General features: G+C 43.7%; 1 protein-coding gene across 7 annotated transcripts in view; it reads right to left on the minus strand.

Annotated features, from left to right (window-relative positions):
• Positions 1-21944, minus strand: part of AKAP13 (A-kinase anchoring protein 13) — a 1053268-nt gene that overhangs the window by 340814 nt on the left and 690510 nt on the right. For all 7 annotated transcript variants that reach the window (XM_069222739.1, XM_069222736.1, XM_069222738.1 and 4 more), the window contains 2 exons: positions 19834-19876; positions 15667-15790 (listed from right to left, as the gene is read on the minus strand). In XM_069222739.1, the coding sequence (XP_069078840.1) occupies positions 15667-15790; positions 19834-19876 (167 nt within the window). The remainder of the gene's footprint in view (positions 1-15666; positions 15791-19833; positions 19877-21944) is intronic.

Below are 21944 nucleotides of genomic sequence, written 5' to 3' on the forward strand. Positions count from 1 at the left end.
TTACCTCTAAGGGGAACCCTTGGACTCTGTGCACACTATTTCTTACTTTGAAATAGTATATACAGTGCCAACTTCCTACACAAACAGATCTATTTGTGGATATCCCCACCTCTGGAAGATGTAAAGGGCCAGATCTGGATGAAGACGCCACTCGTGATCGGACGAGAGGAGCCGACAGACTGCCCGCACGCACGTTCAGAACTCCGACCAAATGATTCGCTACAAAGCAAATCCTGTGGTCCTGAACCCAGGACCAGAGCCGAAGAGCTTTTCTGCAGAGAAGATACGACCCCACTCTTCCCTGCTTGTTTATACACCACATTGCAGCAGTATTGTCCGTCAGGACCTGAACCGACTGACCGCGAAGGGAAGGGAGGAAGGTCTTGAGAGCCAGACGTATCGCCTGCAGTTCCAACAGATTGATGTTAAACTTCTGTTCCACTGAAGACCAACAACCTTTGATCTCCAGGTCCCCCAGATGAGCTCCCCACCCTAGAGTGGAAGCATCTGTTACAACTGTGGCCACTGTTGGAGGTAGTGAGAACGGCCTTCCTTGCGACAGGCTGCAGAACACAGCCCACCATCGAAGATCCGCTGCAGCGTCTCTCGAGATCTTTATCGATTCCTCGAGATCTCCTTTGTGTTGAAACCACTGTCTGCGAACGCACCACTGAAGAGCCCTCATGTGCCAGCGTGCATGACTGACCAGCAGAATGCAAGAAGCGAACAGACCGAGCAGACGAAGGACCTTGAGGACTGGAACAACCGTTCCATTTCAAAACATTGGAATCAACGCCTGAATGTCCTGAACCCGCTGCGGCTGAGAAAACGCCCGATACAATGTTGTGTCCAGTACTGCCCCTATGAACAGGAGGTGTTGAGAGGGCTCCAGGTGAGATTTGGGCACGTTCACTGAAAAGCCCAGATCGAACAACAACTGAGTTGTCGACTGCAGGTGATGCCGCAAGAGCTCCGGAGACTTGGCTTTGATCAACCAATTGTCCAGATAAGGAAATACTGCTATCCCCTTTCTTCTGAGCTTCGCTGCAACCACCGCCATCACCTTCGTGAAGACTCGAGGTGCCGAAGTAAGACCAAACGAAAGGACCGCAAACTGATAGTGTTGCAACCCCACCACAAACCGGAGATACTTCCTGTGCAACTTGAGGATTGGAATATGGAAGTACGCATCCTGCAAGTCGACGGACACCATCCAATCTCCTTCGTTCAACGCCAAAAGAACCTGTGACACGGTCAGCATCTTGAACTTTTCCTGCTTGAGGAACCAATTCAAAATCTTCAGGTCCAGGATTGGTCTCAACCGACCATCCTTTTTGGGGATCAGGAAGTATTTTGAATAGCAGCCCTGACCCCTCTCCTGCCCCGGGACCAACTCCACTGCGCCCTTTGACAAAAGGGATATCACCTCTTGTTGCAGTAACAGAAGATGGTCGTCCGAACAAAAGGATGGGCTGGGAGGGATGGGAGGAGGGAACTCCTGAAAGGGAAGAGCATACCCTTTCCCCACAATATCGGTGACCCAGGAGTCTGATGTTATTGACTCCAACATGCGAAGAAAGTGAGTGAGTCCCCCCCTACAGGAGATGTGTGAACAGGGAGTGATGGAGAACTAAGGTTGCTTTCCCTGCTGCACCCCTCCGGAGGAAGAGGCAGAGGCAGAATGCTGCTGGGCGGTACCTCTAGTGCGTACTCTACCCCTGCCCCTGAGGGATCTAAAAGGAAGAGTTCCTGCGGAGTGCTGTCCTGCTGCATGGAGCCTGCCATGAAAGGAAGCGCCACAACCAAATCCTCTAAACCTTCTAAATTACTTTAAAGCAGAGGATGTGGTTGCTTGTAGTCCCAAGGATCTCACCATGGCTCTACTCTCCTTAAAACGTTCCAAGGCAGAGTCAGCTTTCGATCCAAAAAGCTTGTCCCCATCAAATGTCAGGTCAAGGAGAGTGGTCAGAAAATCAGGGGAGAACCCCGACAATCGCAGCCAGGCATGCCACCTCATCGCTGTGGACGTGCCCATAGCCCTGGCCACTGAGTCCGAGGTGTCCAGCCCAGACTGAATCACCTGGGTCGCCGCCACCTGAGCGTCCAACAAAAAGTTCAACACCTCCGGTGATAATCCTGGGTGCCCCTTAGCCTCATCCATAAGGGCATAAATGTAACGTCCTAAAATGCAAGAAGCATTTGTGTATTTTAAAGCCATGCTGCATGACGAGAAGGCCCTCTTTAGCTGTCTGGTCCATTCTCTTAGACTCCCTGTCTGCTGGAACTCCGGGAAATGATCCAGGAGCAGAACGGGAGGAGCACGACGCTTGCACAACCAAACTCTCTGGAGTTGGGTGCTTGGACAAAAAGTCCGGATCACCTGGGGCCACTCGATAGCGTCTCGCCACCGCCCTGTTTACGGCAGCCGAAGTCACTGGCTTCTTCCAAACTTCCCTAATAGGGTCCAAAAGAGCCTCATTGAAAGGAAGAAGGGGCTCCGCCACAGCTGATGCTGGATGCAGCACCTCGGTAAGGATGTTGGTCTTCACTCCGCAGCAGGAAGTGGAAGGTCCAAAAAGTCTGCTGCCTTCCTCACCACAACATGAAGAGGCAGCCTCATCTGTATACTCCCTCGGAGAAGCCAAGTCCCATTCCGGGGAAGTGTCTAGGCCGCTTGCAGTATCCAGGCCTTGCAGGTCCCCTGAAGGCTCCATGATTTCTCCTTCCTCCAAGTGCTGCTTCTCATACTCTTGTTCTTCCAGCAGCCTCAGCGCCAACCTCCAGGAGCGGAGTCTGGACTCGAGCCCCGGCGTCAGCCGACGCCGAAGATCTCTGACAACGTCGACCCTCAGAGCCATCCGACGTGGGATCCCCCGGCGCCACAGGCATCTTTAAGGTCGACTTGATCCGTGGTGAATCCATCGGCGCCGGGACGGTGGATGTCGTCGGCGTCACCGGTCTTCTGGGCGACGCCAAAGGCATAGGCGCCGAAGCGCTACCTCCGGAAGGAAGAAAGGGCATAGAGGATGTCGGCTTGTAAAGAGCCGGAGCACCCATGTCAAAGGCCAAAGGAACTGATGGACCCGCATGCCCGCCTCCAGGTGCCATGGTGGCAAAAATATTAAACATTTAGAAATGCTGCGGGGTCCGTGCTCAGCACCAGGAAAGCCGGATAACCTTGAGTAGCTGGCGCCAGAGGTTAAGCCGATGACGGCCCAGGCATCACCTGCTCCGGAGAAGCCCTCGGCTCCTGATGCGGATCCACTTCATGCACAGACAGTGGAGATGTCGGTGAAGCTGGAGTCGTTGGAGGTGTCACAGTTGGGCTGATCTCCCACGTCGGTCGGCGCCGAGCCGATGGAGACCTCAAACGGGAGTGATCTCTGCTCGATCGGCGCCGTGAGCCATGTCGGCGCCGAGAGTCCTGATGGCGCCGATAAGACTTCGAGGATCTAGAAGATGACTCTCTATGATGAGGCTTCTCCTTCTTCTTCTTAGATCGAGCAAGAAACAACTTAGCCTCCCGTTTTTCAGGGCCTTAGGATTCATGCGTTGGCATGAACCGCAGGACTCGACTTCATGGTCGGAACTAAGGCACCAAAAGCAATTTTCATGTGGGTCAGTGACCGACATGCGACCTCCACACTGCTTACAGGGTTTAAAACCCGACTTCCTCGGCTGCGCCAGTTACACCAGAGTGAAACTGTAGCTCCCTGGTAGCGTCGAAGAAAAAAACTTTACTCGAAGGCACGGAAAAAAGGGAACTGATGTCTGCACGTCGACGAGGGCTTCTTATTGCCTGGATGACATCATACCGCGTCACGTGGAATCGGGCAATTGTGACGTCATCGGCGACGTGCAGAGCAAGAAGAAAATTTCCGTCGAAAGCTGGCACGAGGGGAAACATTTTTAGGTGAGGAATCCACAGGTAGTTGTATCCATCAGAATCTGCACTTACAGAAGTACTCCCTGAATGGGTGAATTATGGCACTAGTAGGTTTGAAAAGCATTGTCAATATTCCAAGCATACTACTGGTACTCAAACAGGGATGAATGCTTGCAAATGCTCTAACAGTGGCAATCACTCAGGTAGCATTCCAAACCATCATATTTCCCCAACTGTGCAGCTTTAGACAGAGGCCCACCCAAATGCAAATCAGTACTGAACCTGTTACTAATTAAAAATGTTCATCCCAACCTTGGCTATTTCACCCATCCACCCTGCAGCCCACTGTTTTTTAAGTTAGAAATTATGAGATTTAAACCCCCTTGAATCTCACAGAATAAGCTCTGCCTCTGGTTGTAACATCTGAGGATTCAAGTTGAGGAATTTTCAACTTACTGCATAGTTGAAAGTGCCTCATATTAATATCTTCCTAGAAAGATATTAGAACATTCACAGTTAATGATGCTGCCATATGCACATGTGGTCAATAACAACAGAGGGGTGGTGTTATTACATCTAGCCACTTTCAGGACAAAATATGAGACTACAGATCACTATTTTCAGGAGAACAAACATACAGTTGAATATGCTGCCATATTGTGGGAAGGACAAGATAGAGAAGACTGAGAATTAGAATGGAAGCTGATGGCATTGGATGATGAACAACAAATAAAACATGCTTCTGAGCTTCAAAGGCAGGTACTCAAGATAGAAGAGTCATATAAAGGTTTAGTTTTAAATGAAGCAAGGGCTCAGTATATTACCTCCCAGATGAAACTCTCGGACACTAAAAATAAGGCCGACCACATCTTGACAAGTATTAATAAATGAGACCAGGAAAAATATGGATTCCTGATGTTAGAGAGGAAAGGGAGCCAGTTTTAAAGGGGCTAGAAAGCTGGCACAAATCCTTGCAGACTCCTCTGCAATTCTTTTTTTTGTTTGTTTTGCAATTCTTTTACTGAGAATTAGGCAGAGAAAAATAACAACATATAAGCAAATGACAATGCAAAAAAAACAGCAAGGACTTACATATACAATAATGTACACCCGATGTAGAAACAGCCATGACTGCCAGATCCAAAGGACGGGAATTTGTTCAATACAAGTACCCTCTATGGGGGGACATACCAACGGCTACTAAGAGCGTTCATACATGGATCCGTGGGTCTAGTCCCAGTTCAGAACCTCCTTCAGAAGTGAGGGGTATATCTCTATATAACACTATGTCTGGTCAAAGCCTGGAAAGAGGATGAGGCATGGTACCTCAGCACTCTTCTATAATGATCACGAAAGTATGGGTCTTGGATATCGGTGCCTATCAAGAGGGATGCAGGGACCTCCGAGGAACAAGGGACGCGGCGAGCTGTGACATTATTGCAAAGGGAGCGAGGGCGTCGGGAGGACAATAGCGACCATGGAGAGTCCTCAGCTCATGGTGACAGGGTGTTAAGCAGCCATGTGATGTAAGCTGTAGAATGGATAATGGTAGGGTCCATAGCCCGTTGTGGGGGAAAGTAAGAAGAAGAGTGATGTAGGAAAAGAAAGAGGAGCGTGCACTCGGAAAGGAGCAAAAGATATGTAATAGAGAAAGGAAGAGGAAGGGGGTGGATATTGCGAGTGCGGGGTCAGGGGGATGGGGGGGCAAAGAATGGAATACAGGAAACGAGAAGACAGAGAGAGGAAGGAGAATATTTTTCATGGAAAGAAGGGAAGGGCAGGTGACAAGCAGTGTAACAGGGAAGAGAGGGGGTTGGGGATTGGGGAAAAGAAGGGAGGGGTAGAGAGTGGGAGACAGGCTAAAAGAGAAGGGTAGCGGGAAGAGCTGGTTGGGGCGACCGCAGTAGAGGGGGCAGTGGGAGATGGAGGTGAAGGAGGCAGCAAAAGAGGGAGGGATGGGGGAATGGGGTAGAAGATGGTGAGTGGGCATGGCGCTCAATGGTCAGCAAGTCTTAGGAAGGGGGCCCAGGTTTGCTGAACCACCTCTGTTCGATCTTGTAGGGCATAAGTCATGTGCTCAAGGGTAGCAGTTTGGAACTTTGAGGAGAGCCACTCGTCATGGGAGGGAGGAAATGTGCCACTCTCCAGTGTCGTAGGATACAGAGTTTAGCCATGGCCAATGCCGTTTGTAGTAGATGGAGTTGCGTGCAAGACATGTCCCAAGCTTCACCAGAATCATGTAGTAGAAGCAAGGATGCTGGGAAAGTATGTGGTAAAGGCAGTACCTCCCTCAGTGTATCTCCAACCGCCTCCCAGAATGACTATATGATTAGACAGTCAAAGTATATGCTGTAGGTCACAGAGCGAGTAAGGGCAATGCCAACATTGCACGTGGGGCAGAAGACCAGCAGATCTGAGTTCAAGGGTGTCCAGTACCAATCGTGCAGGGTGTTAAAGAGACTCATTTTCATTCTTGCTTCACGGACCCCTTTTTCCCAAACCTCTATGAGTGTAGTCCAATCATCTATATCATGGTCTACCCACACACATGTTTGCCACTTTGCCTTAAGGGGTAAAGAAGAGGTAAAGAGAAAAGGTGTTGATTCAGTAGTTTATGCATGGATGACATCACTCCGCAAAAGGAGCCCCAGGTTCACAAATAATCAAGCACCGGTGAGTGATGCAGAGTCAGCAGGTGTGTACCCATACAGCCGATAATACAATGAGAAAGCTGTCGATATTGCCAGGAATAGTAGGCAGGGAGGTTATACTTGGCCCGTAAAGCCAGGAACGTCTTTGGTAGCCCATTCTCAAGCAGTTGGTCGACTGTTTCAATGCCTCTAATTAGCCAACCATCCCAGTTAATAATTTCTCCGCCTATCTGTAAGCCAATATTGCCCCAAAGTGGCGTGTGGGTATGAATCTGTGGGTTGATTCCTAAAAGACGTGGGCTTGACGCCATGAGTGTAGCATGGCCTGCACCACTGGGTGGGCAGAGTCTGACGTGGAGGCCTTGACGCCATAGAGTACTTTCACGCCTTCTGATTCATTCAAATGAGCGCTTCTGCCTGCACCCAGAAGGGTGGATCTGGTTTGCCCGGGAGCAGGAAGGCCAACTGCGACAGGTGGAGCGCCAATGAATAATGTTCCCTAGAGGGCAAACCCAGACCTCTGCATTCCCGACGCGCGAGTAGCATGACCTTGGACGAATCTTCATATGCAGGCATCCACCCTCCATAGCATTGGTAAGGGTACTTGTAGTGGCAACATCCCAAGAACGTACGTGTAGCGGGGTAAAGTTACCATTCGGACAGTTTGTACCCTCCCCCAGAGGGAGAGTCCCAGTTGGGACCATTTAGTGAAGTCCTGTGGGGTGTGGAGAAGCAGGAGTTCCAGACTGTTATTTATCATGTGATCCAAGCCCTTGTTGAGGAGTATCCCTAGCTTTTTAAGGCGCAAGCTTTTCCAGGAGACAGGGAAGTCCACCATGAGTGCGCTTGTGGTCACCGGAGCCAAAGGAAGGGCCTCGCTCTTGTCCCAGTTAATTTTATATCCCGAAAGTGCCTCAAATTCTGTCAGGATCACCCGTAATGCTGGACGGAAATGAATAAGATCTGTGAGCATAATTAAAACGTTGTCACCATATAAATTGATAAAGAGCGACCACCCGGGATAGCAACTCTGGCTATGGCTGGATTTCTGCATATAAGCACTGCCAGAGGCTCAACGGCTAAGAGAAATAGCAGCGGTGATAGTGGCCCGCCCTGCTGTGTCCCCCGGTTAACGAGGAATGCTTCAGATAGAAAACCCCCGCAATTGATCTGCGCTGTAGGCAAGTCATACAACCATCTGACTTTTCCAATAAAACTATCTCAGAGGCTGAAACATTTCAGAGTTTCGAAGAGGTACCACCATTCTATTCTATCGAAGGCTTTCTCAGCATCAAGGGAGATAGCAACTGCCTCCTCCCTGGAATCTCTAGCAGCCGAAAGTGTATGCGCTAATGTGCGGAGGTGGTTCCTCAAGGATTTTCCGGATGCAAACCCCACGTACGTATTATAAGAGATGGGATGACTTTCTTGAGACGGACTGCTAAGACACCAGCCAATATTTTAACATCTCCATTGGGGAGGGAGATGGGGTGGTAACTGCCACATAACACAGGATCTTTCCTGGGTTTTGGGAGAACCGCTATGGATGCTCTATTAGAAAGAGGGGACTGAGAGCCTGTCCTTTCCGCGCCCTTGAAGACTTCACTGTTTCAGAACTCGTCCACTTATAAAACTCTGCCGGGAACCCATCCTCCCGGGGATTTGAACTTTCAGAACTGCGATCTGGCAAAACTCTAACTAGTATGTCCACTGAAGTGTTACAGAGAATATATGGGAATACAGTCCCTCAATTGCTGTGGGCAATCAAAGAGTTTGACAAGTGACCTCAGGTTGGTCACCAGAGTTCTCATTTGTAAGCAAGGGAAACCGAGGGACACGTGTGACTCATACTTTATAATTTAAAATATATTTGTAAAGACAGATAACAGTCAAGGTGTAACTAACAATATCATTTGCGTGTCCAACAAATAAGATAAATCCAATCAAGCAGTACTTATGACTGGTTGGGCGCCCAGAACGACCCTCTGAAAAGAGCACAATTATATGAATGCAACAAAATGGGTCACTGAGCGAACAATAGTGTTTCCTTTGGATGCTGCAAGGCTTTTGGTTTGGTGAAATATTCTTTCAAGTGAATGTTTTGGGAAAGAGGACGCAGGTCCTTTGAAATTTATTATTTTATCTATCTGATTGGTTTACCAGGACAGACTGCTTGTCTTTCAATTTTCTTGGATTCAGACGCAGACTTCAGAATGCTTATATGAATTTCTGGTTGCAGCATACTAGGTTTGCCTCCAGAGTCCTACAAAACTAGACACTCACTCTGACACCAGCGGTTATTGCCAGAGTGAAGATCATTGACTAGAGTAATGTCTTGCATAAGATATTTGGAGAAAATTCATATGCTCTTTAACTGTTGTAGATTGTAAAAGTGGGCAAAAATGTCATAGCATTTTCATAGTGAATTATTGAACGATATTCCGTAAAGAAAAGAGGATAAATGTGTTGTGAAGAAGACTGGTAGCTCAACTGGCAAAAACAGTAGTTTTTATTATCTTTTTGATCAATTGTGGATGTGTGAACTTTCTAAAGGCAAAAAAGACATAAGTGTTCGGTAATATGGGTGGTTAATTATTCTGGAGATTAGATAGTGCACCTTGGTAAAAAAAACTGCTAGAAACTTGTGGGTCAAAGTAACATTCTTTAAAAGGCAGGTAAATTGTGTCATAATTAAATTAACTGAATAATTTAGTAGTAACTCTTTTATTTATACCATTAAAAAAAACCAAGCTACTTCACAGAAAACTCCCCTGTGTGACTGTGTAGCCTAAAACAAAAACATGTGCTACAAACTTGGTAACACACTACTAGAAACATGTGGGACATAGTCAAATTACCAGTGCCATTCTGCCACAATATTTAGGAGGTTATTAATTGAGCCGAATCTCCTGCAATAAAAGAGGTGGATCAGTGGGAAACTCTGGGCAGTGGCTGCATTCACTTGAAACAAAAAGCATGTGTTAACAGTGAAGCACCCAGAGATTTTAGTTTAAGTACCTAACCCCAAATATCATTTGGGACACATTTCAAAATGGATTGTGGTGGCTTCCCCAAGACTTCATTTTACTGACGTTTAGCTGAAGTTCCATTGACTGCATGCAGCTTTTCTCATAAAATACACTATTGGTAGCATCATATTTATTTTCTTTTTCTAGGTTTTGTAAGATAAACTAGATGTCAACCACCTAAGGATATCACCAAAGAACGAAGAAACTTGGAGATTAAAATGAGCCTAACACAGAAGTAAAAACGAATGCTGTAATCAAGTAGAAATTCCAAAGCCTAAGGCATACTTTGTTTGGATAAGATGGCATCTGAACAGTGTGAATGCTGTTTTTAAAAAACTCTGGGTAACTGAAACTGAAGAGGGGGTTGTAAAAAGGGTGGCATGATTCAAAATGTAGAATGACAGCTGCAGTCCCAGTAAGAATAACTATGACAAATTTTGAACCTTACAGTATACACTTCAAAACTAAGAGCAAACGTGTTTCAGTTTTGCATTCTGGATTAAAGATCAAAGCAAAGTTTTTCTCCAGGATGAGCTTCAGAAAATTTCTGACCGCTGTGATCTGGGGAAGGTTTCTTTAATATATACATGTGTATGGCCGGTTGAAATTCAACAGCAAATCTTAACCATTAAGGGGCTGCATTGCTACTATTGGTGTAAGGATGAAGAAGCACACTGTATATAGATACATTGGGATAAGATCAAACAACTGAGGTCTGTTCAATAAATCAAACATACGAAGACAAGGACAGAAAGACTGAGTAGATACAGCCATGCTATCCCTTTCTCTAGAAAAGACAGCACTTCTCTTCAACAATGTGGTGAGATTCCAAGAGAGTTGGAAACACAGAGGGGGTCATTAGGGGTTTGGTGGGCGGAAAAGGCCACACGCCAAATTCCTGCGGTCAGGTTGCCGCCAGTGCAGCCGCCTTCCTTCAAGCCCCAATAGAAGTTCCCTGTTGGCCCAGCGGGGAACAGCCCACAACATTGACGCCAGCTCATAATTGAGAGGACGGCAATGTTGTGGTGTTCCTTATGGCGCAACAGCAACCGTCACGCTTTTCACTGTCCATGGGTGCCTCTCACTGCCCATGGCAAGTGCATGGGCAGTGCAGGGGCCTGCACCCTGTCTCCGCCAGCTTTTACATGGTGGTGCAACTGCCATGTAAAAGCGGGCAGAAAGGGGGGTTGTAATCCCCAGGGAGGCGATGGATGGAGTTCTGCCCTGGCAGATTGGACCGCCAGCACCGCCAGTCCCTCCAATGGAGGTAAAGTGGAGGTCCGACCATGGCCCAATCACCACAGTCATAATGTGGCAGTCATAATTATGGCCAGAGTGTAGAAAGTCTCCAAAAATCATGAAATTCTGGCAATGAAAAAAACTTGTCAGAGAACCAGTTGCAGATTCCTTAACTTAAGATACTTGGATCTGCTTTAGGCAAATATGGAAAGAACCAACAGGCTTTATAGGCTTGACAAGCACAAACATGCTCTATTTTAACTTATGTTTCTCCGACAGGCATCATTGGGGAAATTGATTAACAAGCCTGTGTGTTGGAAATGGTCCTTTTTGCAGGGTTATCCCCAACGGTTTTGGCTCTCACCTGTTTTTGACTGTATGCTGCATTTAGTTTTTGTTGGTTTTAGGGTTCCGGGCACTTTACCCCTGCTGATCAGTGCTAAAGTGGAAGTGCTCCCTGCTTAAATTGTATTTGTGACTGGTTTATCCAATATATGATTTACTATTAAGTCCCTAGTATAATGCACCACGTGTGCCCAGGGCCTGTAAATCAAATGCTACTAGTGTGCATGCAGTGCTGATTGTGCCACCCACATGAGTAGCCCTGTAAACATGCCTCAGACCTGCCACTGCAGAGTCTGTGTGTGCAGTTGCAAACTGCCATTTTGACCTGGCAAGTAAACCCACTTCTCAGGCCCAAAGCTTCCAATTTGTTACATGTAAGCCCCATGGGCAAGGTGCAGTGTAGTTAAAAGGTAAGCCGTGTACTGGTGTGTTTTAAATGTCCTGATAGTGAAATACTGCTTAATTTGGTTTTCATTATTGCAAGGTCTATCTTTCCCTGGGGATTGTCTTGAAATATCTTTTAAGTGTAATTTCCCATTGGGAGCAGATAGACATAGGGAGTTTGGGGTCTTTGAACTCACAATTTAAAAATACATCTTTTGGTGAAGTTGGTTCTTAAATTGTAAGCTTGAAAATGCCACTTTTAGAAAGTGGGCATTTTCTTGCTTAACCATTCTGTGTCTCTGCCTGTCTGTGGAATACACATCCGTGTCAGAAAGACAGTTGAGCTGTTTGTGAATTCACTCTAGACAGTCATACAAAGGGAGCTGTGGTGTGCCCTGCATATCCTGATGGGTCTTCCTGAGCTAGAGTGGTGGGAGGAGCTGACACTTGCCCCTGAATAGGGCTGTGCGTGCCCTTACACCAAGCAGTCTCCAACCCACTAGAGTGTACCTGGGGCCAGGGCAGGAAAAGGAAGTGGTTTGTGCACTACAAAGGATTCTCTTTGAAGTTTGCCTACTTCAAACACAGAAATGGGTATACGTACTGGATCTCTGACACCTCCAAGTTAGAATCCTTCTGGATTGGTGACATTCTGCCAGGAACAAGAGCTGGATGCTGTAAGAGGGACTGCCACTCTGCCTGCTGCTATGCTGTGCTGGCCTGCTGCTTGCTGGCCTGCTGCTTGCTGCTTTTGTCCTGGGAGTGGAAGAACTGGACTTTGCTTTCTACTTCCTGCTTGCAGAGGCTCTCCAAGGGCTTGGACTGAGATTGCCTTTTGCTAAGAAGTCTCAGGAACATCAAAGACTTCATCGGCCAGCACATGGGCTCTCTTGTTGAGAATCCTGACTTGCCAAGTCATGCCAAATCCAGCTCCCGGGCCCTTGGGAGTGAGTTCTGGTGTAACCAAGAAGAAACAGGCACATCAACTCCAGAGTGACTTCAGAACCGGCACCACTGTCTGACTCCGCACTGCTGCCTGCACCGGAGCTGTAGTCCCCGCTGAGTGCAACGACCGCAACCGATGCCGCATGCCTGATACTGCTGTAGTGGCTTTGAGGTCCCACCGCAGCGTGAGTCCCGACTGCTGTGACACCAATGTCTGTGACACCTGACTCCAATGCAGCACTTTGGCACCGTGGTGTGATTGTGACATAGCAAAGCTAATGCCTCGCATTTTGACCTGCTGGATTCATCGACCCTGCCTTAAATAGGAACAGATGCCTTGCCACTGGCACCGCATCCCCTCAAACCGTAAGGAACAAACGCCCCATTTCCCCTGCCTAGCAGTAAGGAATCAACGCCTCACCTACCTGGTAGCAGTAAAGAACCGCCGCTGCACCGGTTCCAGCGATGCCACGCTTCCCTGACTCCATGCAAAGTCTTTGTTTACTTGCTTTCCAAGGTATTGTACCTCAGGTCCATGCGACTCCATGACTGACCCGAACTCCCTTGTGAGTGGCATAAGACTCTACAATCCAGTCATGATGTTGTGATAGCCTCAGTTAGAGCTATTGTGTTTCTAAGCGCTATACTAAGATTTAATCTTTGAAAATGTTTATCTTTGCTTCTGTATGTTGTATTTTTGTTGTATGGTCTTGTTTTACTCCGATAAATATTGGCTATTTTTCTAAACTGGTGTAGAGTACTTTTGCGGTATTTTCCCTATGTACTGTGGGTATGTACACAAATACTTTACAAATTGCCTCTGAGATAGACCTGACTGCTTGAGCCAAGCAATCAAGGGGATGAGCAGGGGTTATCTTAGCTGTGTGTCTCCCTTACCCAAACTAGAGTGAGGGTCCCTAATTGGACAGGGTGCAAACCACTGCTAACTAGCGACCCCATTTCTAACACCTTGCAGTGATAAAACACTGATTTATGACTATCATCCAGTATTTAAATCTTTAACATATTTTGAAGTAACTTGGTGACAGACATCTTGATACAGCACTGGTCTGAAACAGATATGACAATTTCCAAGTGAAATTGAAAATTTTGCACAAACAATCTCTTCCAAAAAGAAACCCTCTAGAAGATTCACAAGTCCAGTTCTAAGTGGGAACTTACAAACAAGATCAAAGATCTCTGGGGAAAGTGGCTTCTATGATAACAAAAGCCAACAACTAGAAAAATCTGCAACACTGAAATTCTACATGGGTCCCGACAACCAGAGCAAGAGAATAGCTGTTATAGGAGGAACACATGTTACATACATATGGAAATGTGAAGCCTTGTCCCAGGCCCTAAGTAGTAAATTCAATCAAGAAAAAAAAAAACATTGTAAAGGATTCAATGTGCTAGTCTGGCAAATGTAGTCAAAAGAAACAAGAACTGCAATTTAACAGAACAGCAAAACTGTGAAGTAATGATCTCTCAAGTCATTCTGTAGGCAAGTGTCTTGTGCAAACCAAAAAAAGTACACATTTTTGAGAAGGACACCACTGGATTAAAAAACTTAGAAAGCATCTAGAAATGTGGCTACAGAACAATGGGCTCAACAAAATATATAACAGAAGCAAATAGTTTTGAACAGTGATGGGTATAAAGTCGTAGTAGAATCCTTAATACCAAGGAGTCCAATTCAGCAGAAGGGTGCAAAATGAACAGATAGTTCTGCTGTGAATAAAATGGCCAGGTCATTAACAGTTACAAAGTGTTGGCTTTTGACTGGCACCCAAAGAGAGGGTACCAGAAACTGTTCCTCCTTGGAAGTAATATCTTTAACTAAGTCAACTGGTACATCTCTCTTGGCATTACAGTATCTTGGAAACACCTACACAGTGGCCCCCAACTGCAAAGGCTACATAAAAAAAATTCATACACATGAACAGAAACTCTTGCATTACGCAGACACATCATTATGTAGGCTAACTGAGAATCCTAGTCTATCCCAGGTATCTGGTGAGAATATCTGGGGTTTGAGCAATGCAATTAAGAGTGAAAAGATTTACAAGAGACATTGTACAAGAAACTGCTCCTCTGACCCAATCACTTTTAAGCATTTGCCTTGAATCTAGATAGCGGATCACAATCAGTCATGAAAAAAACTGAAAAGTATCTCACTGAAATATGCAGCAAAAAAGAAATGTGCTGCAGCTAACAAACTGATGGACAAGGTTTGTGGGTATTTTGCCCAGTTCCTCTATCTAGCCTAAGCCATAGTGTACAAAACATCTGGGAAACCTTGTACCTACTCCCATAGGAAGTGACTGGGTGGGGGGGGTGGGGGACTAAGGGTGGAGGCTTGAGAATTGATAGGTTCCTTCTTAACGTAGGGTGGCTGAAAAGGTGGGGGAAAGCACATCTATTTGTCTCAGCTCAACGTAGATATGGAGAGGGTTGTTTTGTTATATTTTTATACCCTTATTTATTTATTCTGTCCAAATGTTTTTATCTTGTGTTTTCAATGCTGCTATTGTTTGCCTAGTACTTTATCTATGTTCAGTTTATTACTAGTGTTTGTGGATTTGCACGAAAGGCGCTTGAGACTAGAGTGTGTATCTTTAAAAAATATCAAATTTTAGTCTCCACTGTAGAAAAGAAATAAAACTGCTGGGACTAAAACTTAGATGATGGAAAAGGAATAAGAACTTCTAACATAATTCAGACCATAGTTATTATCCAGTAGATAATTAAAGGTGGCACCCCCAATACAAAGTCTGTCTAGTTCCGATTTTATGCAGTGTCAATAATAGCTACTTACAGGGGAAGCATGAAGACAGAAGAGGAGGATGTTGCACATATAATCAGATATAAATAGCACTGGGGAAGTCTGTTACAGCTTGCTCAACAACGTTTTCTAACCCCAATTGTAAGGGAGGCAGGCAGTCATTGTAGTCTTGAGAAGGGAATGGGGTTTATCCTCTTTAAACAAAAAGACATACACATACCTACATATGGACTTTTTTGTAGGAGGAAGGTTTATACATGTCCTGATCAAGGCCAGTTAGTGTAATCACAAACACACCTGAAAACGGCCTGCAAGTTTCAATTTCTGCATTACAAAAGGGTGCAGCTTTGACATAAAATCTTGAAAGAAGCAAATACAATACGTGCCAATGGAAAAACTTACTTTGGGCTTTTTGCTTGACATTTTATTCTTGAAGTAGCTAAAGGTACGGATTATTCCACCTTTACCTTCTATTTCTTTCCGTGAAGGGCTCTGAAGGAATTGGTTACAACTTTCTTCAGAAATACTAACAAAAGAAAAAAAAAAAAAAAAAGTATGTGATGCATACAATTATTTCATGTTCCACCAAAAAAAACAGAATAAACTAAGTTAATAATAAATAAACGTTTTCAATTTATTTTATATGCTAATTGTTTTCAAACAATACCAAGCCCAAACATACTAGAAATGAACTGCAGACACAGTTCATGTCGGATTATCAATTCAGGGACTTTATGTCATGGTAAAGCCAAGAGTGTCTTGAAAGAAGCAAATATAATATGTGCAATGGAAAAACTTACTTTGGGCTTTTTGCTTAACATTTTATTCTTTTGTTCCTATCAACTAAAACGGCATCAGCTGGCTATTAAGATCTAGGTGCAGGTGTAAGATTGAAGTGTAGCTGGTGTAAGATCTGTACTTCTAAATCAAACGCTTCACAAATTAAATGCTAACCACTGGAAAGGAAAATTAAATTGCATGAAACTAATGACCTCTAACTGGCTGCTGGCCTATTAGATCTGTAGTTTGCCCTTACTAATAAAGCAGGATTGAGGGCTAATGGTCCAAAATTAACCGTTTTGTTTCTGCCTGAGCATGGTTATCAGAGGAAGATCAAGATGATGAAGCCACATAACATCTCAGGAAGGTTTGCCAGCAATTCGTAGAGCAGCACGATCTTTGTGCCTACTGATTATCTGTCCCAGCTGCAGCATTTGATTGTGATTTATATGATGTTCCTAAAACTTTGAATAACAGTAGGCATTAATTATGCCACACTGTTAGATAAACAAGGGAATAAAGTGCTCAATTAATGTGCCTTATTTACAACTTAACGTAGGTTTGAAATTACCTATGCCACTGGTACTGATTATTTGGCAGTATGCTACCTGAAGATACTAGAAATTGAGCATAGAAAAACAACACCAAACAACTAAGGGCTCAAAAGACAATTATGCAATGAATGACCCAATCGTTCAGTTCTGCTGATAGATATCAGTCGAGAATACTCTCACATAATTCACAGACCAATAATAGTTAATCACATGATAGCAAGACTACTAGCAAGTTAATAAACCTTTGCTACACTGCAGCTGCACTCAACTACCATGTTGTTCACCACTGCATTCCAGTCAGTATTTACTGAAAAAAAGGTGTGGTGGAAGGTGGCATTTTCAGCACTAAAATAATGGTCTATAAGATGATTGCTTCTTAAATGTGACACTCATGAGGTGACATTTGCTTTGCCATGCACCACAACTATCATTTCCGTACAACATTCCATAATATGTATAAATTCAAAGATATCAAATGACTTAAGCAAGGACCTTTTGTTGCTTTTCACAGTGTGTGAGCAAAAGAAAACGGCTGCTCCAATGTTGCAGTGCTTCTAAGAAAGACAACTTACACAATTATCACTGCATTATGGATGATGAATCCCAGAGTACCTTCATTTAATCATTAGTTAAATTCAAAACTATTAAGGTCACTTTTCCGTATTTCTGGGTTCTACCAAGAGTATGCATCCCTTCATATTGGATACCTCAATAAATTGAAATCTGAGCTAGCTTGCACTTTCTGATATAGACAATTTAAATGCTCAATAATGGGACCATCACTCAAAGGAGGCAAAGTATAGAAAACATATTGCATTGTCATCCAAAACACCTCTCAAAAATGTTTTAAATAGTTTATGCATTCAGAAACTTCCCAGCATACAATAACCAGCCATACCATTTACATTCCTATTTAGAATTAGGTAGATTGGGGGTCCAATTATTCTCTTTCCTATAAGAGGCTTCCTCCAGTACTGACAACAGTTTGCAGAGAGGAAAATGTGTTCTACATGTACAGGAGACAATGTAGCTTCACTTCACCTTTCCATGGGAGGAGACATTAGTGAAAAAAATAAAAAAACTTGCCCATTTCTGAGCATTTGCAACTCTATAATATTAAGCATCACATACACGATGTAGCATATTGTTACCTATTTAGCACAGTAGTGGTCAAGCGGCTTAAGGTTACCTAGTGATGTGTAATTGTTAAAGTCAAGTCTCACTGAGTTGCTTTCTTATTAACGTTACTTCATTTGACAGTGGCTCTCACTTTATGCTTATTTATCTAACTCTATCATTTCCAGAACTATTTTAATCATATAGCCCCTTCCTCATTCTCCACGTATTCTCTTTATTCCTCCCTACTAATTCCTCTTTCTGGAATTGCCCTTTCATTTTCCTTTGCTCCTAATAAAAACATATCTTAAAAGACAACAACTTTTACTTACACTTTTGCTTCGACTGTCTCAGAATGCTAACATTTCATTGAATCTCATTGAGATTTGGGTTAAGAGTTATGTCGAACAACAAAAATTTGATTACTCAGGTTTCTTGTTTACAGCTCCGAGAGATGTGAATTGTAAAATACACATGCATTTCTGGATTTGTACTTCAAACTACATCAGTTATTTGCTGATGTGCATTTGTGTTCTTAATGACACACAAAGCCTGAACACGTAAATCCAGTAATCAGGCTCCCAAAAAGGTCTCCTTTTCTCACATTGAAATGGATTTTTTAAAATATACAATCTTTAGTTCTTTGAAAAAAATGTGATCATTTAATTGGCAAACATCCCTTAGTACTTTGTAACCAAATGTCACTTAGAATATCTTAAAGGTTGACGTGTGCAGAAACTCTTTCATTCTATACAATCAGTTTACATAACAAAGAGGTGCAATCCTGATTTTATTTTCATAGTTGGTTCTATATGTAATTGCTTTCACTAAAATCACTGGATCCAGCACACACGCTCTGTTGGTATTCATTTTTTTTCTTTACCTGAATACGCCAGTCAGCAACTACAATAAATCTAAGTGCAATTTAGAGACAAAAAGGTGACGTGCAAAACTGAACCTACATTCATATCTAATCCAAATGCACAATTCATTTTCAGACGCAGGAAATTAACACAAGGGTACCTCATCAACAGAAGTCAAACATGTAGCTTCTTGCCCTTTGCTGCTAAGCACTAACCAAAAATGTGGAAATTTCTGCCTTCCTGGTACCAATGCAAAGAAGTATGTATTAATCTCTTTTGTCCTTTAAAGTCCCCTATTTCCAACCATATTTCAATCCAGTAGATGCCTACCACACAAACGCATCTACCATGCAAGAGACACATCCACTAAATTAGAAGATACACAAATTGCCTTGGTACAAGCCCTCCAGCCTCAAAATGAAAGCCACAATTCACCAAGTCTGACAAATTGGCTGCAATATCATACTAACAGCCGACAGGACACTATGTAAGTTAAGTAGTAAATAATAAAAACACTCTTGGATAACCAAGGCAGCACTGGTGTTAAGCAGCTAGAAGCTCTGCACCTACATATCTAAAGGATACATAAAGCATACAGGTATTGAGAGATCAACTTCAAACTGTTCAGAATTTTAGGTCAAATTCAAATTTAAGTACTAGGTCCTGTTGGTCTGGAAAGCCAATTCTACATGAAGTGAGCAAGGTTTTTAAGCATGAAAAGGAGCCAGAAAGTACCAGCAGAGAAGGGTAATGGCCAGTACAACTCTTGTCTCATTAACAAGTGACAAAGTGTTCAATTCGGAATACTGCATCCAATTAAACAAGAAACACAAATCTAGGAAAGATCTAACTGATCATGAGTACATCATTGCCAAGGCATTGAAAACACACTAAAGCAGGGCTGCATGACCTTGACACACCCAAAGAAAAAAACATTAAAGTGTTTGCTCTAGAAATCCCAAATTTCCAACATATAAACTAATGCCTTACATGATGTGGCTAAACCAGGAAACTGCATATTTTAAGGTTTTGGATATGGTCCAGGATGTGCTTTATTATAAAATGGAACAATGTCAATGAAAATTTAATTTTCTATGCCCACATACTTATAGCAAATGACACTATCACAGATAAGGGAAAATACACGGAATGTTATTCCACATCTATTAATAAGACAGCTAAGTAACTTGCTCTTTTGATAGATATTTGGTAGATATTGATAAGACAGACAATAATTGACAAACAATATGGTGTACCTCTGAGCCAATGAGCTACTTGCGCTGTTAAGCGACTGTGAACCTGAAAGAGAAATTTAAAATAAGTTATGGCATTATTTTGTGATATATTAAACTCAATTTTATAGTTCTGAACATTTGTATTTAATAATGTACAATACCAAAAAGCCATGTTTTGATTTTCGATCCAGTTTCTTCACTGCTGGAGGTTGTTACTTCACAAATCATATAAAAGAAATAGTCACATACCAACTGTTTTCACCAGCCACTCACCATCCTGCTGTGGGAAGACCTCTTGTCAGCATCTAGTAGCAAGTAGTACAAATGCCTTTCCTGTCACACACCACTCTCCATCCAAATCACTCAAAGACAATGTCACAAAATGGCTGCTATAAGCCAACATATTAGTTTAAAGCTATGATGATAAAGATTCAAGCACCTTTTGTACTAGTGGTTTACAGAGACTGGAATTACATCCTGCAAACCACCTTCAAAATGACATATTTAGGATGTGAACCATAACTCCTGCCCTCCCCATGCACTACTCATGGACTTGAGTATGGCATACGATTATACCTGCTTGTTGTTCAGAGTCTTTACAGAGTCTGATACTTTGCAAGCTATTCTCATAAGTTATTGAAGTAAATGATGGAGTTGGAATGGCAGGGATAGGCAAACGTCAAACCAATGGATGCCAAAATGAAGACCATTACTATGAATTAGCCAACATGATACTGTCTGATTTAGGCATCTGCAAATTCTCCAGTGTCAATAAAATTTTAAATATGGTAAGTAGCCACCAAATTAATTTTTTCCATTGTTCAGATAGTAAGGTGGACAAAATGCAGCTGGTGCTTTTGACTTTGTATGCAGAATTTTCTTCAGATGTCTGAGAAGGTTTGCTTCTTCCATATTTCAAATCAGGACCATGTTTTTTCAAATTTGTCTGGGAGGTATCAGAGGGTAAACACTCCTTTGATAACAATCTTTCTGGAAGATACTCTAAGGAATCACAGAATCTTCACCTTTTGAATATTTACTAGGCATCACACTGGATCTGGAAACATTTCAGCAGGACATGTGAGTGCCGGTAGGGGGCATTGTACACCTCTGTGCCGACATCATTCTTCTCCAGAAGTGACGTGCTGAACCACATATAGGTGCCACTTGGACACAATAACCTCAGTTGCTTTCTAGGTTGGCTGTCAACCAAGATGCAGAGCCCAATAGCAAGATTTGGGTTTGGCCAGCATACAGATCTCTATACTTGGGACCTTTTTAATTGGAAAGGAGCCCAGTTTACAAAACAGGGTGGATGGGAGGGTTGCTGAGGAATCTGAGGTTAGATAGAGTATATACCAGAGAGAGCATTACTAAAAGGTAAGTAACTTGCTCTTTTGATAGACACTTTCTCATGAACCGTTTCTCATGAACCACAGATTACTCAGCTTTTGCACAGACACCAAAGCGGTACCTTCCAGGTGGTGGGTCTGTGAACAAACAACAAAGTCCTGCTGGCACCGAGCAGGCAAAAAGTCCATCTTCGCAGACCAGGCTGTCCAGACAATAGTACGTTGTGAATGTATGGAGTGACGCCCATGTAGTACCCTGGCAAATATCCAAACAAAAGCACATTGAATGCCAACATATTGGTAGGGGTCTTGGCAGTGGGGGAATTAGCACACAAACAATTTGAAAGCTGCTTTTTGGAATTTTAACTAAGAGGTGGTCCTCTTCTGCATTGCTGTGCCCTGCTTTGCTCCAGTAAATAAGATCTGAGCGTCCACACAAACTTCCCTGGTACCATCGATATAAGGTAAGAGCCCTTTTAGGATCCAGCCGATGGAGTCTCTCCCTCTGGGAAAGGTGAGAGGAAGCGAGGAAAACCAGCAGAGTGATGTTTTTCCTGACATGAGAAGGAGTGAACACTTTCAGAAGATAAGAAGCTAGGGTTCTCTGGGCCAGAAAGCAAGTTGACAGAGAGGGCTTGCAGTTCAATCACCTGCTGATGTTGTGGAGTTGACGAACACTGTCTTGAGGGTAAGAAGCTTTAGTGGACAGCTACACAGTGGTACAAAAGGAGTACACACCAGGAAGGTGAGGGCCAAGTTAAGGTTCCCACACTAGGTCAT

This window comes from Pleurodeles waltl, chromosome 3_1, assembly GCF_031143425.1.
Source record: "Pleurodeles waltl isolate 20211129_DDA chromosome 3_1, aPleWal1.hap1.20221129, whole genome shotgun sequence".
NCBI lineage: Eukaryota > Metazoa > Chordata > Amphibia > Caudata > Salamandridae > Pleurodeles > Pleurodeles waltl.